This window comes from Megascapheus bottae, chromosome 1, assembly GCF_031878675.1.
Source record: "Megascapheus bottae isolate mThoBot1 chromosome 1, mThoBot2.hap1, whole genome shotgun sequence".
Taxonomy (NCBI): domain Eukaryota; kingdom Metazoa; phylum Chordata; class Mammalia; order Rodentia; family Geomyidae; genus Megascapheus; species Megascapheus bottae.
Genome location: NC_143509.1, coordinates 64,874,617 through 64,890,251, shown reverse-complemented (window position 1 = coordinate 64,890,251; position 15,635 = coordinate 64,874,617). Strand labels below are relative to the sequence as shown.

At 44.7% G+C, this 15,635-nt stretch overlaps 1 protein-coding gene across 1 annotated transcript in view; it reads left to right on the top strand.

The window, feature by feature from the left end:
- The window catches only part of Boc (BOC cell adhesion associated, oncogene regulated), a 76,653-nt gene that overhangs the window by 28,047 nt on the left and 32,971 nt on the right, over window positions 1-15,635 (top strand). Inside the window, 2 exon segments of the mRNA XM_090346462.1 lie at window positions 11,763-11,939; window positions 12,491-12,769. Of these exon segments, the coding sequence (XP_090202588.1) occupies window positions 11,843-11,939; window positions 12,491-12,769 (376 nt within the window). The 5' untranslated portion in view covers window positions 11,763-11,842.

The window sequence follows — 15,635 nt, the reverse complement described above, 5'->3', positions numbered from 1 at the left end:
GATTCTGGGAATCTGAAGAGGGAATAAATGAGGCTGGCTTCCAGATAGCATTTTAGAGAATCAAATGTAGGCTTTTTTTTTTTTTTTTAGGGGCGAGAAGTGGAATGGAGAAATAGAACCAGTCATTGAATCATATCTGGACCTTGGAATATCCAGTGTGCCATCTTTTGTGCCTGATGCCAGTCTGTGGTAGTTGAGAGCACGGACTGTAGAATATATTAAACTCAGAAAGGAAAAAAAAAGAATAGTCATCAAAAAGCACCAGTGTGACTTGGTTTCAGAGTTTCATTTTCACTTAGTTCACCTGACTGTGGAGGAACAGGTATGTCCATGGGAATGTTGCTGAAATCGCAGGGACATTTTGCTTTTATTAAAGCTGTCTGCATCCATCCTACCCCTGACTGTGGTTGTCAGGTAATTTCAAAGTCTCTGTTGGACACCATGAAACCACTGATTGAGTATTCCTATATGCCACACTCTATAAGATCAAAGATAAATGAGTGTATGAATATTCTTACAGTTTTTTTTTTTCTTTTCGTTATTTGGGAGACTCACTGGTACCGTGTAAGGCTTGAACTCAAGACCATGTACTCTTGTTCTGCTGTTTCTGACATGGCTGGTGTTCTACTGTATAAGCCACACCAGTCTAGCTTTTTTTTGCTGTTTAATTGGAGCTCGAGTCTCTGGGACATGTCTGCCCTGGTTTGCATAGACTTGGTGATCCTCAGCTCTCAGCCTTCTGAGTAAGTAGGATTATAGGTGTGAGCTACTGGCACCCAGCTTTTTGTTTTATTCTAAATCTGACTTCATTGATAATTAAAAAAAAAATAGTGGTGGATCACACCTGCAATCCGAGCTACTCAGGAGGCTGAGATCTGAGGATCAAGGTTTAAAGCCAGCCCAGGAACAAAAGGACCTGAGACTCATATTTCCAATTAACCTCTACAAAACAGGAAATGGGGCTTGGCTTAAGGATAGGGTGGTAGCCTTGAGTTGAAAAGCTCAGGGACAAGTTCAAGCCCTATGACCCCCCACCCCCCAAAAAAGGCACTTAACCATATTCTTCGACTAACACATCTAATCTTTGAGGAATTCTATCTGATCTTGAGGATGAAATTTATTTTTTCTGACACATTGGGAGAAAAATGTGTCCTTTCTCTTCTCACGTTCCTTCTCTTGTGGGTCCCAGAGGGAGAATCCTCCCTGACCTCCTGGAACCCCATGTGTTTTACAACAGATATCCCTGTGATTAGGCCTAAGCTCTGGACAGCCCACTCCCTCAGTGTAGAGGCCACAACGCCTTTCACGTGGATGATGTGACAGACTCACCTGTCACTACCTCAGGGCCAGAAGAGGAAGTAGGCAGAAAGAGCAGGAAGGGGGTGGGGTGGGCATCTGCCCTTGGAGGGACTTTCTTCTAAAGCAGGTCTAATCTACTGCCATACCTCTGACCTCACCAGGCAAAGGGACAGCTGCAGTTGGCCATAAGCTTGACCCTTGGGCAAAGGTGTAAGAGTGGCTTTCTTATGTTAAGTTGGTTGGAGATTGTGAGGGAGCTGGCTTAACCGTAAAGGGAAAGGAGTGATAGAAATACCTAGGCCTAGTAGCTGAGTACATACAAGCACTCTTGTCCTGAAGGCATGCACAGGTGGTGTTCCTATTCACTGCCTCCCCCCATCTTCTATGGGCGCACAGACACAGGCCTGTGCACGCTGTACATACAATACCCCGTACCCCTTCCCCACCCTCCAGGGAGTATCTACCTCTTACTGCTCCCCGGCCCTACTCCTTATCATCTTCCTTACCCCCAAATTTAGCCTCTCCACTCTGCCTTGGTGTTCATGTCAAACTCTGGGGACCAGGTTCCTCTGAAAGGAAGAAAGAAAGAAAAAGGGAGGAAAAGCAGAAAGAAAGTGGGAAACAGAAGAATAAAGCAGCGCAAAGGGGCAGTGGTGCCTTGAGCTATCTCACTGAATCACAATGAATATGGACTCTATTAAGCTCCGTTCTGCCTGTTAGTGTCTCCCGGGGCAACACAGCCCCCATATGGCAAGCATGCAGCAGATTAGGGGAGGCCTCCAGGCCGCATTGAAGGCCAGGGGCTTGACTGGCAGATGAACCCCCTCCATGCCTCCCCCTTCTCCTCACACTTGACACTGCCTGTGTTTATCTAAAGCAAAAGCAGGGGGTGCACATTTGGAAGTTTTTTTGTCCCAGCTCTAAGAGAAGGGGAGGAGGCTAGAGGCTAGCTAGGGAGGGGAGGTTAGGGAAGGAGGGTGGAGGTGGGGCCAAAGGGAGAGAAGCTGGAGGGAAGGCTTCATAAATATTCAGGAGATGCTCTGAATGGAGAGAGAAATAAAGCAGATGGAATTTGTGTTAAAGAACAGCTCACCCTGTTTTGAGCCCTCCAAAAACAAAACAGAAAAAAAAAAGGAAAAAGAAAAGTAAAAGAAAAAGGGAATGGCCTTCTAGGAGTGTAGGAGCTGCGGTTATCCAATTAACAAGGTTGTCAAAATGAATTTATATGGAATTGGGGGGGGGGGTTGAGGGAAGGATTGAGAAGGGCATGTAGAAGAGAAAAAGTGATTTTCCTTTCCTCTCTTTCTCCAGGTTAGCAAAAAAGCAGTTTATAGGAGAATGTCTCCATGGATAAATGCGTGTGTGTGTGTGTGTGTGTGTGTGTGTGTGTGTGTGTGTGTAAATCCCTTTAAAGAAATAATGAGGCTTTTTTTCTGGGATAGGTCTGGGTTGTAAAGAAAAGATACCCCCAGTAACTTTTCCCTCTGGTATTAGAGGGGTTCGATATATGTTACTTAAAAGCTCAGTGGGCAAATCAAATCCTCTCTCAAATAGCAGAGGCAGGCTTCTGCCCAGGGGCTTCCCCTCTCAGAGCCTATCTGGCCTCCTTCTCTTCCTGCTTCCCTCGCGCCTGAAAGGAAGTCTCCTCTGATGGTTATGAATGGTGGCTTCAGTAAGTGAAGGGCCCAGGTTCACTCATCTTGCCAAAATGTCATTGTGATCCTGTATTCACTTCCTCAGAAAATGTTAGTAGCTCCTCTGTGGCCTTAGTTTCATGTCAAACTCTTCCACAGCATGAGTCAGTCTCAGTGATGTCACTCTTCTTTGACGCTCGAAAGTAGGGGATATAATCCCCAAAGGGCAATACCAGTGATTCCATCAGGGGGAAAAAAGAAGGAATATGATCTGCATATTTATTTCTCTTTTAAAAAGGAATAGGAAGTTAGTTCTGTGTTTCTCATATTTAACACAGAATTGACAGGGGTGACTTGCGTGTGAACACAAGGCTGTTGTGTCCCCATGGCATTCCAAGACAGCTCCTGCCTGGGGTAGAGGGCTTGAGGGGGACCTTGCCCCCTCATTCATCTACAGTTTTCTTGTTCTCTGCTTAAGTGGATTTACAGATCATATTACTTAGTATTAATTAAATTAACTCTTACAAACTAACAAGTGGCTTAAAGAGGTGATTGCACAGAACCTGAGTTAAAGCTGATCAACCAAACCCCTGCAAACTGGAAGAAAACAATGGAGCTGACCGTTTGCAGGCTACAGGAGAAGGCAGAAAGTTTGACAGTGGAATCACATCTGATAAAAGTCAACAAAATAATTAACATTCACCTTGACTATTTAGCACATATCAGTAATAATGATGGAATCCAGGCCTCGAGTCTTAAAGTATTAGCTAGTAATACTATGATTAAACTTATTAATATGTGGTTTAGCTTTCACCTACTATTTATTTATTTATAGGTACTGGAGATTGAACTCAGGATCATATGCTTCTAAGGCAGACAATCACTCATCATTTGAGCCATGTCTTTGTCACCTAGGTTATTTTTTGTCCTTTTTCTTGTCTTTTCTTTTTTTAATCAGTCAGTTATAGGGCCTGAATTCAGGGCCTGGGCACTGTCCCTGAACCTTTTCTGCTCAAAACTAGCATTCTACAACACTGAGCCACAGTACCACTTCCAGTTTTCTGGTGATTAATTGGAGATAAGAGTCTCCTGGATTTTACTGCCTGGGCTAGCTTCAAACTTTGATCCTCAGATTTCAAGGAGAGTAGCTAGGATGCTAGGATTACAGTTCCCAGAGGGTTGTTGTTGTTGTTGTTGTTGTTGTTGTTGTTGTTTTGAGGGTGAGTATCCTTTAATGTGAGCTATATAGTTTTCCTGCTTGAACTTTTCCATGCTGTCTAGGGGTGCCCAGCGTTCATCACCAGGCCAGTGGTTGATGGCATCTCAAGAATTGTTTTTAGTGCTTCATCTGTCTTTGAACTGTGATCCCTCCTCTCTGCCTTCCAGGTAGCTAGGATGACAGACTTGAGCCCTTGCACCTTGCTTTACCTACTCCTTTTAAAATTTTAGTTCTATAGTAGGTGCATTTAGTTTGTGAATGAATACATAGTAATGATTTGGGAATTGCTGCTTGGAATGTTTTGCACTTAAGGGAATAAGATTAGCAATAGTTAGAGACCACTGTTCCAGACTAGCTTCTTCAATATCCTGAGTGCTGTTAAGCAAGTGCCCTGCAGAAGACCTGCTCTCCCCTTGCTCTGTGTCACCCCAAACATAACACCCAGAAAACTTTTCCTGAAAATGCATTCATTGCCCTATCATGTTGGTCACTGCATTGGTGGTCAGTTAATCTATTTGAATAAGTATACTATATTCTGAAATGTGGTGTGTGGATCACCAGACTGGGAGAAGGAGAGGTGAGAGTGACTCTCCAGTTCCTAACTGCCCTGGCCCAGAAGTGACACATGAAATACTCATGTTTCATTGGACAACAGTAGTCACATGGCCCTACGTGAACTGTAATGGAGGCCAAGTAATAAAGAGGAGCTGATGATAATTGCTGGATACTGATGAATTTATGTCTCAAATTTGGCTTTAAGGTCTTAAAGCTGAAAGCCATCTTCTATTACGAACAGTACCTTGTATACTCTTATATGTGGTAGATCACACAGTAAGATTTTTTTTCTTCCCAGTAGCAGTAATAACTTAAAAAAAAATCAAAGTACATGTAGGTTTTTACTAGAAGACTCATATATAAAGTTTGGATTGAAGGAGATGTGTGTGTGTGTGTGTGTGTGTGTGTGTGTGTGTGTGTGTGTATTTGACTAGAGTACATCATATTAAGGAATATCCAGCCATTATTATCGTTCCCTATTTAATACCAGAGTAGACACATGGTGATTCTCATCCACAATCCCAGTATTTGGGAGGCTGAAGCAGGAAGGTTAGGACTTTAAGACCAGTCTGGGTTACATGGTGAGAGACCCTATCTAGAAAAGGAGAGGAAAGGAAAGAGAGAAGGAAAAGGAAAGGTCAAGGGAAAGGAAAAGACAGAGGAGGAAAAAAAAGGGGGAAAATAAAGGTATCAGAGTGATCTGGGTAGGTGTTTCAAATATTATCTAGAACTATCCTGTCTAATGTGGAAGTTCTCACGCTACATAGTCACTTAAAATGAAAGAAAACGGAAAATTTAGTTTCCCTGTCACATTAAGCACATTGCAAGTCTTGATCATGTAGTGCTTTCAAAAGTACAAACGGAAACTCAGAAATATTCTCAAGTTAGTTCTAGAACCAGTGCTAAGCACTGGTCAAGATAAATACTCTTTTGATGTTTGCTGGGAGGTAATATGACGCGACAGAAGGGAGCCACAGAGAAGGGAGCCACGCTAGTTAGAAGTCCTGAGGCCTATGCAGTATGATTCCTCAGCTGGAATACCTTCTGTCAATTCCTCAGGCTCAGTTAGCCTGCAAACACTTTGGGAGTTATGATAAGATGTTATTGTGTTTTCTTGAGGCCTCTCCAATGTTACAATGTTTCCCTTTAATTAGGTCTGTGGGGAAAGTACTATTTTTTAAGTGCAAAACAAACTCTTTCACTGTATATTTTGAAAGGTGTACAATGTGATGTTTTGACCTTTCTTTCTTAATTCCTCTCCTCAGTCTAAACATATATATATATATAGTCCTTAGAGAATTAAATTCATATATGTCCTCAATACCTCCTTAAGGCCACTGTGTGTGTGTGTGTGTGTGTGTGTGTGTGTGTGTGTGTGTGTGTGTGTGTGTGTATGTGTGTATACTAGGATTTGAACTCAGGGCCAGGGAGCTGTCCCTTAGCTTTTTCACTCAAGGCTGGCACTCTACCATTCAAGACATAACTCTGCTTCCTGCATTTTGCTCGTTAGTGGGAAATAATGTCATGGACTTTCCTTCCCAGGCTAATTTTGAAGTAGAATTCTCAGATCACAGCCTCCTGAATAGTTAGGATTACAGGCTTGAGTATCTAGTTAAAGCCATTATCCATCCATCCTTCCTTCCTTCCTTCCTTCCTTCCTTCCTTCCTTCCTTCCTTCCTTCCTTCCTTCCTTCCTTCCTTCCTTTTGTTTTTCTTGCCAGTCCTGGGGCTTGAATTCAGAGCCTGGGCACTTCCTTGATCTTTCTCAAGGCTACAGCTCTACCACTTGAGCCACAGCACCACTTCTGGCTTTTTCTATGTATGTGGTACCAAGGAATTGAACCCAGGGCTTTGTGCATGCAAGCTAGGTAAGCACTCTACCACTAAGCCACGCTCATGGCCCTCTTTCTTTTTCTTTCTTTTCCTTTCTTCTTCCTTCCTTCCTTGCTCCCTCCCTCCCTTGTTCTCTCCCTCCCTCTCCCCTTCCCTCTCTCCCTTCCTCCTCCTCCTCCTCCTCCTTCTCCTCCTCCTCTTCTTCCTCTTTCTCCTCCTTCTTCTTCTTCTTGCCTGAATGCTATCCCTGAGCTACTTGTGCTTGAGGCTATCACTCTACTGCCACTTGAACCACAGCGCCACTTCCTTTTCTGAGTAGCTTATTGGAGATGGGAGTCTTGCAGATTTTCCTGCCTGGGCTAGCTTCAAGCCATGATCCTCAGCTCTCAGCCTCCTGAGTAGCTAGGATTGTAGGTGTGAGCCACTGGCACCTGGCCAAAGCCATTCTTTTATGCAAGAGTTCCAGCCTCTTGAAATGTGGCCTGCCAACACTTGCACCCCATCACTTGGCAGCCTCTCCAGAACCTTTACAGGAAGAGGAATCTGACTCTCTAAAATTAGAAAATGTGTGCCTTGGGGCAGAAATAGTTAATTTTTCTTGTAACTAGCCTCTCTTAACTAATGGAAGGGAAGGAAGGTTTTGTCAGATCTCATTCTTCACACACACACACACACACACACACACACACACACTCACACTATTTTAAAGAAAATCACTGTGCTGTCTGCTGGGTCACACTCCTTCCTGCTCAGCTTTGTTGTTGGTCTAAGGACATTGAAAGGGCAGGCTTGTGGTTTAGATCCCACAGGCTTCCAGCTGCAGTGTGGGATGTGCAGGGGACAGGATGGAGGGAGTTCTTGTGAAGTGTTCTTTTTCTCTCATTCTTGTAGTCAGCCAGCTCTCTGGGGAGATGGTGAAGCTGGCTCCCACCTGATGATCAACTTTCAGTTGTTTGTAATTTTCTCAAAAAAAAAATTCAAATATTCCAAGGCTACAATTTCTCCAGCTTGATCTCAACCCCCAAAGTGTATTTTGCTGTTGTTGTTTTTGGAAAGTTTTGGAAATGTCTGCTTGGAGACAGTTAGTTCAGCGGTGAAACCTCTCAAACATATTTCCTTTTTATTTTCATGTCCAAATTACCCTTTAAATTATGCCCAAATGCCTAGAGGAATTCATGACAAACTTCCTTTTTCATTCTTTCTGTTTTTTTCTCTAAATTCCCCCCCCCTTCTTTCTCTCTTTTCCTGAGAAAGTGTGTAAGAAAGTAAGAAGGATCCGGACATATTGTACAGTGCCAAGAAAAATATCAGACCTTGGGGTGGGGGGAGGGAAATGGGGACCAAGACATGAGAAAGGGTATCAATGTATGTGAAGTAATGCACCTTCTATCTGGTGAATATAATGTAACCCTTCTATTAATTACAATAAAAATATATGAAAAAAATCAGACCTTACTGTTGTCTTTGCCCATTTCACAATGAAACCACATTACACTGCAGATAGAGTCTCTTAAGCGACTTAATAATATGCATACATATGTGTGTATAAAGTATTGGTAGGCATTGTGCTTGTGCCTATAATCTAGCTACTCAAGAAGCTGAGATCTGAGGATCATGGCTCAAAGCTAACCCAGACAGGAAAATTTGTAAGACTCTCATCTCCAATAAGTCCTCAGAAAAGATCTGAAGCCAGCCAAGACAAACAAATCCAAGAGATTCATCTCCAATAAGCAGCAAAAAGCAGAGCTGGAAATAAGTGTGGCTCAAGTGACAGAATGTCATCTGTGAACAAAAAAGCTGAGATTATGAGACCCTGAGTTAAAGCCCCCCCAATATATGTGTGCATGTACATATATGTATAATACTTTTTAAAAAAATCCTCAGATTCCCAAATCTTTGGAACTGTTTTATTTCCAGATCAAATTCACTAGATCCAAAAAGCTACTTGGTCCAAAAAGTAGTTCATTTTCCCCAATACTGCAACAGTTATGTACCTCAGTAATTCCTCTTCCACACTTCCATCCACCCCTTGTGCCCCTCCACTGTTTTTTCTTCTTTTTTTTTTGCCTTTTGGTTATAGTTCTGCTGTTATATGAATGTGTCCTTTTAGGTCATTAAACTGGTATCTGCTTACAATTCTGAGGTTGGTGGGGGGAAGGGTTAACTCATTAACCCTTCACTCCTGCTGTGACTACCTGTTTCCCTTTACTGGTGTCTCCCTAACTACTTTTTGTTCTTTTTCTCAAACTAGAATGGTGGTCAGCAGCAAGAGTAGGGTCTGTTTCCATTTTGAAACTTATAAATTACCAAGGGTGCAGAAGTAACAGGAATTGTTTGGCTTGTCCTCGTTAAACAGGAGGGGGTTTGCGCAGAATTTCCTCAGTAAAACCTTTGCTGATTTTACAACCCAAACACCTCTGCCCTCAGATAAGAAACAGCCCTCTGGCCTTCTTTGTCTGTTTGGCCCTTTATGACTTTATTATCATTTTTACCTCCTTCCCTTTCTCCCTCTCCTTCCCTCTCTCCATCTCCTTCTTTCCTTCCTTCCGTCCTACCTTCCTTCCAGCCTTCCTCTCTCCTTCTGCTTCCTTCCTCTGTCCCTTTTTAAAAAAGTGGGGAAACCAGAGCATGTCATGAAAAGCTAATTCTTTTAAATCCCATAGCATGCAGCATTTTGTATTAATAATTGCCTTATTGGATGAAAGTAGATTAGAATATTGAAACAAGCATCTGGAAGATTGAGAGGGTTCCCATAGCTTACCATTTGGTATGGATTTTTCCTCTAGAAATAACCATTCTTCTTCACCCTTAATTCCAAGTCAATTAAGCACCCACCTGGTTCAGAGCGCTGGTAGGGGGGGAAAAAGGGTAAAAGACTACTATTATAGCCTAAAAGTACAGAGAGGAATCAGACAAAACTGGATTTCAGTCCAAGCCTATAGCTCTGGGATTCTGGGAAAGTTATATAGCCTTGAGCCCTGGAAAATGAGGATACTGGTCCCATGTTGCAGGGCTCAGGTACAGAGCCTAGCCCTCCCTGGATCTCTGGAGCACAGGGGGCATGGGGGGGGGGAGGTATGACTCTCCCACCACCCGTGCCTGGCCTGCCCCAGGCTGACCACAGCATCTGCAGCTCTAGGAACTTGACTTTGCTGGTAGCACAGCCCATGGATCCCATATCCTAGGTTGTCTGCACAAGAGCAGCCCCTCCTTCCTCAAAGAAAATGATTAAGAAAAAACTTTTGAAATGCTTCTTTAAAAGTTTTTTTTTTTTTTTTTTTGGAAAACTTAAATGTGTTTTTTGGTGCTGATACTGGAGCTTGAACCCAGCGTCTGGGTGCTGTCGCAAGGCTGATGGGGCTCTACTGCTTGAACCACAGTTCCCTTCTGTCTGTCTTTTTTTTTTTTATTGTAATATATAGAAGAGTCCCTTCTGTCTTTTTAGTGGTTAATTGGAGATACGAGTTTCATAGGCATTCCTGCCCAGGCTGTCTTTGAACTGTGGTCCCTGTCCATCTCATAAATATTTAGGTTATAGGTATGAGTCACCAGCACCCAGCTCAAATCCCCTTCAGAACACATCCCCTGTCCTTTCTCAGCATTTGACATCTTGCATGTTCTCTGATGTGGAAGTCTCAAGACCAAGGGTGGCATAATAAGGAAAGGGAAAGAACCTTTTCTTGAAGAACATTGGGAACATCATTGTGGGAAAGGATCCTATATCTAGTTTGGGGAGTGCTGGCTGAACACTGGATATAGTTATTGTCTGTCCCTTAGAGACTGGGCTGAAAGCGAGAAGCTAATGGGCCTCAAAGAAAGGGAAGTTCTCAGTAAAGCCCAGGTACCCCAGGCACAGAGCAAGAGCCTCAAGCATCCTCCTATGTCAGCAGTGATAGGGTTGAAAGACCCTCAGGACCTAACACCACCCCAACCTGTGCAGACAGCCAGAGTCCACTGAGAAAGCTTAGTACTTCTCCTGAGCTTTCTGTAGAGACTGTACATTTGCCTCCGAGTCTCTGGTTAAGTTGATTGTTCTAGAAGAATGAATGTTTTGGGAAAGAAGCCATTAGTATTGTCACCTGCACATGATTCAAGTTGCTTCCTCTACTTTCTGATCATTGGAAAATTGCCTTCAATATTACAAGAACTCCTTCATGACCTCCTGTGAGATAAAGCGTAGATCCAACCTCCTTAATGATGTCATATAAATGCATCCATGAAAAGCATAGAAACAAAGCCTTGATTTTCTTTGTGGCAGCAAGCACATGTATTGGGATATACCTGGCTGTGTGCTTTTGTTAAGTCATTTCTGTCTCATAGCTTACAAGAGTTAAAAAGGAGTGAATCTTGTGGAAGGATTTACTGAGAACTGAATCTCCTAAGCAGGGGTGAAGTGGTGGCTGACATGGGTCATTGGTGGCTGCAGAAGCAGGACAGCCTGAATTCTTAAGGAAAAATTGTTCGGGGTGGAGGTGGAACCCCCTGGTTCCAGTGCCAAGCTCAGGGAGAAATGCAAGGCAGTAAGTGATGTTGAAAGGGAGCCTTACACACCCCAGAAATGGAAGGATCTTGGCTGTGTGGCTTCTGTCTGTGTTTGTGCCTGAGGCACAAACAGATAAGTAGAGTGGGGCTGGTTGATTCCAGGAGAAAAGACAGTTCTCAGGGATGTTGGTGTAGAGCTGGGACAAGGAGAATCAAAGCAGAAGAGCTTTTCCCAGTCACGGAGACATGAGGATTGATGAATTAGAAAGCGGTCGAGTGCTTGAGTTGAAGAGCTCAGGGACAGGGCCCAGGCCAGAGTTCAAGCCCCACGACTAACCAACCACCTAACCAAAAGGAGTTCTGTCCCACTATTCTAGTGCCATGCATGCCATGTAGTTGTGAATATGTGGCTTCTGACAAGCTGATGGAGGATTTTCTAGTCTGTTCCAGCACTCATCGTCCATCCTGTGCCATAGCTCTCATCCTCCCCTATCTTGAGCTTCTGGTTGCAATTGCTTTTAGTTCCCTGAGCAAGGAAGGCCCCAGCCTTCTTGCCATAATTAAGTCACCTCTGACTCCAGAAGAAGCTCCTCCTTGAACATGAGACATAGCCCATGGGGGTCCCGACAGCAAGCCTACGTCTCTATGTTGACTATGCCAACACATGTGATTGGAAACACAGCAAGGGAGACATCCTACTTTCTCACCATAGACTTTCTGTAATTTCTCTCCCATGACAGTGTTACAGCATAAGGCCGTATCTCTGCGAGTGACCTTGGTGGCTTATGGGACATAAGCTTGGATCCCTCTGTGAACCAACATGCTGCGAGGGACAATGACAGCACACAGCAGAAAGAGGCCGGCAATGTCACTGTCCTGGCTCCTCTTGGCCACAGCAGGCTGCCTTGCTGATTTGGGTAAGCATCCTCTCCCCTTTCTGCAGGAGGACCCCATTAATAAAGCATCCTAGAACAACACTTTCAGGAACACACTGGAATGCAAGATGGGAAGTGATCAGGGCAGCGGTACATGGATAAGCCAGTGGTTGTGGAGACGTAACAACCCTAACTGCTTTTCTGTGCATTTACCCTATGAGAGCATGGCAGGCCATTTGCACACATTGACTGGGAGCCTCCTCCCCACCCTGTGAGTCACACATTATTCACTTCATCTAGATTAGAAGCAGACTCAAAAGCTAGAGTTCCATGGCTCAGAAGCAGTAGCACTGAGACTCAGCCCCACGCAAGTCCCACTCAGGGCCTGAGACCTTGTTATCATCACACACTGCCACTCCAAATCTACTTGGAGGAACAAAGGTTGGTGGAGAAGAGACCGAGGTTGAGTTACTCAGAGAAAGGTCACCTCCCCCAGAAGCTTGTTTGTGCAGGCTGCTTCTGACATGGTGCTGTTACTGGTTTCTGGGGGAAGAGAGGGGCATGAGTTCATTGCTGCATTGTTCTCTCTCCAGACGAGGTCCCTCGGGTCACGGTCCAGCCTTCATCCACCGTCCAGAAGCTAGGAGGAACTGTGATTCTGGGCTGTGTGGTGGAACCAGCTTGGGTGAATGTCACATGGCGCTTGAATGGGAAGGAGCTAAATGGCTCAGACGATAATCTGGGTGTCCTGCTCAACCGGGGAACCCTCGTCATCACTGCCCTCAACAATCACACTGTGGGACGGTACCAGTGTGTGGCCCGGATGCCTGCAGGGGCTGTAGCCAGCGTGCCAGCCACAGTGACACTAGCCAGTGAGTCTGCATGGGGTGGTCTTGCCTTCTGCACCCTGCTCTCCCCTTCCCCACACCATTCATTCTCCTTGCCATGAATCATAGTATGAAACAGTATTTTATGAGCTAAGGTCTTACTTTTTGCCCAGGCCTTTACTTGGACCACAGTCTGCTTATATTTCCTTCTCTAACAAGGATGACAGGCATATGCCATCATACCCAGCTTCTTCTCTTTGAGATACAAGTCTTATAGACTTTTTTTTTTGCCTGAGCTGGCCTTGAACTGTGATGACTCTCCTGATCTCAGCCTCCAGGGAGCTTGGATTATAGGAATGAGCCACAAGTGCCTGGCCCCTTTCAGTTTGTATCTCTACCCATAGTTTTATGATTTTGGAATGATGCTACTGTTTCTCTGTTTCCTTCCCTTTGGCATTGTATGAAAATCATTTTCCAGGGCCATATGAAAGTTTACTTCCTCTTTTCTAATGAAAATACACAGTAGTATACTAATTTTAAGTAAACAACAGTCTGTTTTCTCATATGTATACACCGTCACTCCAGCACACCTCCTCATTCCCTTCCTCACCTCACTCAGGCCCCCTTTCAGCTCCAGCTGAGCATTGACATGATTGTTGATGGCCTAGAATTGTGATCCTCCTGATCTCAACCCCGCAGGTATCTCCGCCACAGGGCAGTGAGCTCTTCCTGTTGCTGGCCAATTAGTGCACTTCTAGTTCTTTACTGTTGCAAATAAAATGTGCCTTTCCCTATCAATTGTGCATTTTAGAGGGTATAGGAGTAGCCTCTTTGAACATTTCATCTGTGAAAATAGTCAGCATGTATCAGCGAAATCCCAAGAAACTATTCATTTGGTCTAATGAGGAGGCAAGCTGAAAACTTCATTGTTTGTTGAGGGAAGAGTTGGAGAGGCAAGGATTTATCTTGGCGCTCTCTTTAAGCTTCAAGGTGTATCTGGATCAGGAAAGACAATTGATAGCCTTGATTTAAAAAAATAAAAATAAAAAATCCCGGCTGCTGCTTCCTAGGGTGCTCGAAGGCATGTGTGGTTGGCAAGGAGGACAAAGGAAGGATTTGGTTGCAGCCCAGGAAGGCACAGCAAGAGAGGGGCAAGTGCGAGAGCAGAGTGAATCATGTTGCACAGCCAGGAACTTACTGGCTTGTCGTTTGGACATGAACTAGAAGTGAAATGTTTGGGCCTGACTAGGAGGGAGGAGAACTTGAAGTGGAGTGAGCAGGCTTGGAAGGCCTGTGTCCTGCAGAGCAGAGAGGTGGTGGACTGGATATGGAGGGAGCACTGGGGTTGGTGGGAAGTTGGGTGGGGGAGAAAGAAAAGGGGTGCTGTCTTTGGGTTAATGCCACTGGGGGATTTGGCCTATATTCAGCAGTTAGATTAAGTTTCTGCGAACACATTCCTGAGCAGAATGGGGGCTGTGTTTTGCTGGTTGGCTAGAGTACAGGAGGCTGCTTGGTGGATGGGATTAGTGGAGGCCCTGTCGGCATGCACTGGTGCTCATTCTACGCCCTCGAGGCCTGCTTCTCCTCTGGCATCTTCCGCACGCCCTCTTTCCTGGGTTTGCTCCTCTTCAGACAAAGGAGCGGCTGTTTGGTCTACCTGGCAGCCTGATGTCTCACAGCCTGAATCTCAGAGATCACTGAGGCTTCCGGCCCTGGGGCTGGGGCCTGGCTGGAGAGATCAAGGATGACAGGGGACCCTCAGAGAACTTTCTTGGCCCATGTCCCTTTTATGCTACTATTGGAGGCTGGGAGGTCTCCGTAGACTTCCCTCCCAGCTGGTAACACTTGCTTCTGGTACTTGGTAAAATGGAGACAGAAGTGGAGACTGCCTGAGGGTTCACTTGTGTGTTCTTCCTTCTGCTACCTAAATGCTCTTAACTGTGCAGATGGAGACTCTTCATTGTCAGTGGACGTCTGCCATTTTAGTTCTCATCAGAGATTTTTTTTTTCTTTTCTATTTAACCTAAGCTTTATTTTGTAACTTTCTCACTGCTATGCTAATGCTTACGTAGATCACCTTGGCTAATTCTTTGTGTGTGTGTCTGTGTGTGTACATGCACATGCACACGTGTAACCACGGCTGGAACTCAGAGTCTGGGTGCTGTTCCTGAGCTTTTTTGCTCAAGGATAGCACTCTGCTACTTAAGCCATAGATCTGCTTCTGACATTTTGATTGTTAAGTGAAGGTAGGAGTCTCACTCAGAATTGTCTGCTGAGGCTGGCTTTGAACTGTTATCTTCAGATCTCACCCTTCTGAGTAGCTAGAATTATAGGCGTAAATCACTTTTTGCCAACTAGCCTTGACTAATTCTTGCCTTTTGATGGCTTTGGATTTGCTCATTTTTCCTCCACTCTCTTTTCTTTTTTTATTTTATTAGCATTATACTGAGTGGCCAATCCTGTACGGCTCACATGTTCTCACTGCACTCCCAATCCAGCAGACACCACCCAGGGAAGAGCAGACTCATAATAAGACCCCGATTGTGTGGCCGGGAGTTTTGCCTAGTGGTTAAAGCGCTTGCCTAGCATACATGAAGACCCGGGTTCAATCCCTCGGTACCACATACATAGAAAAGAGCCAGAAGTGCTGAGGCTCAAGTGGTAGAGCTCTAGCCTTGAGAAAGTCCAAGTATAGTGCTCAGGCCCTGAGCTCAAGCCCAGGACTGGCAAAAAAAGAAGACCCCAATTGTGCCTGCATGACTCTCATCACAGCACAGCAAGTGGTTTAGGCATGTGTCTCTTTGGAGGCCACTCAAAGAAATTAGATTTCCCTGAAGTCCAGCTCCTACACTTGTTAATGACACATTAAGACAAAGGTGTTCCCACTCTGACAGCACAATGCTTATTCTTC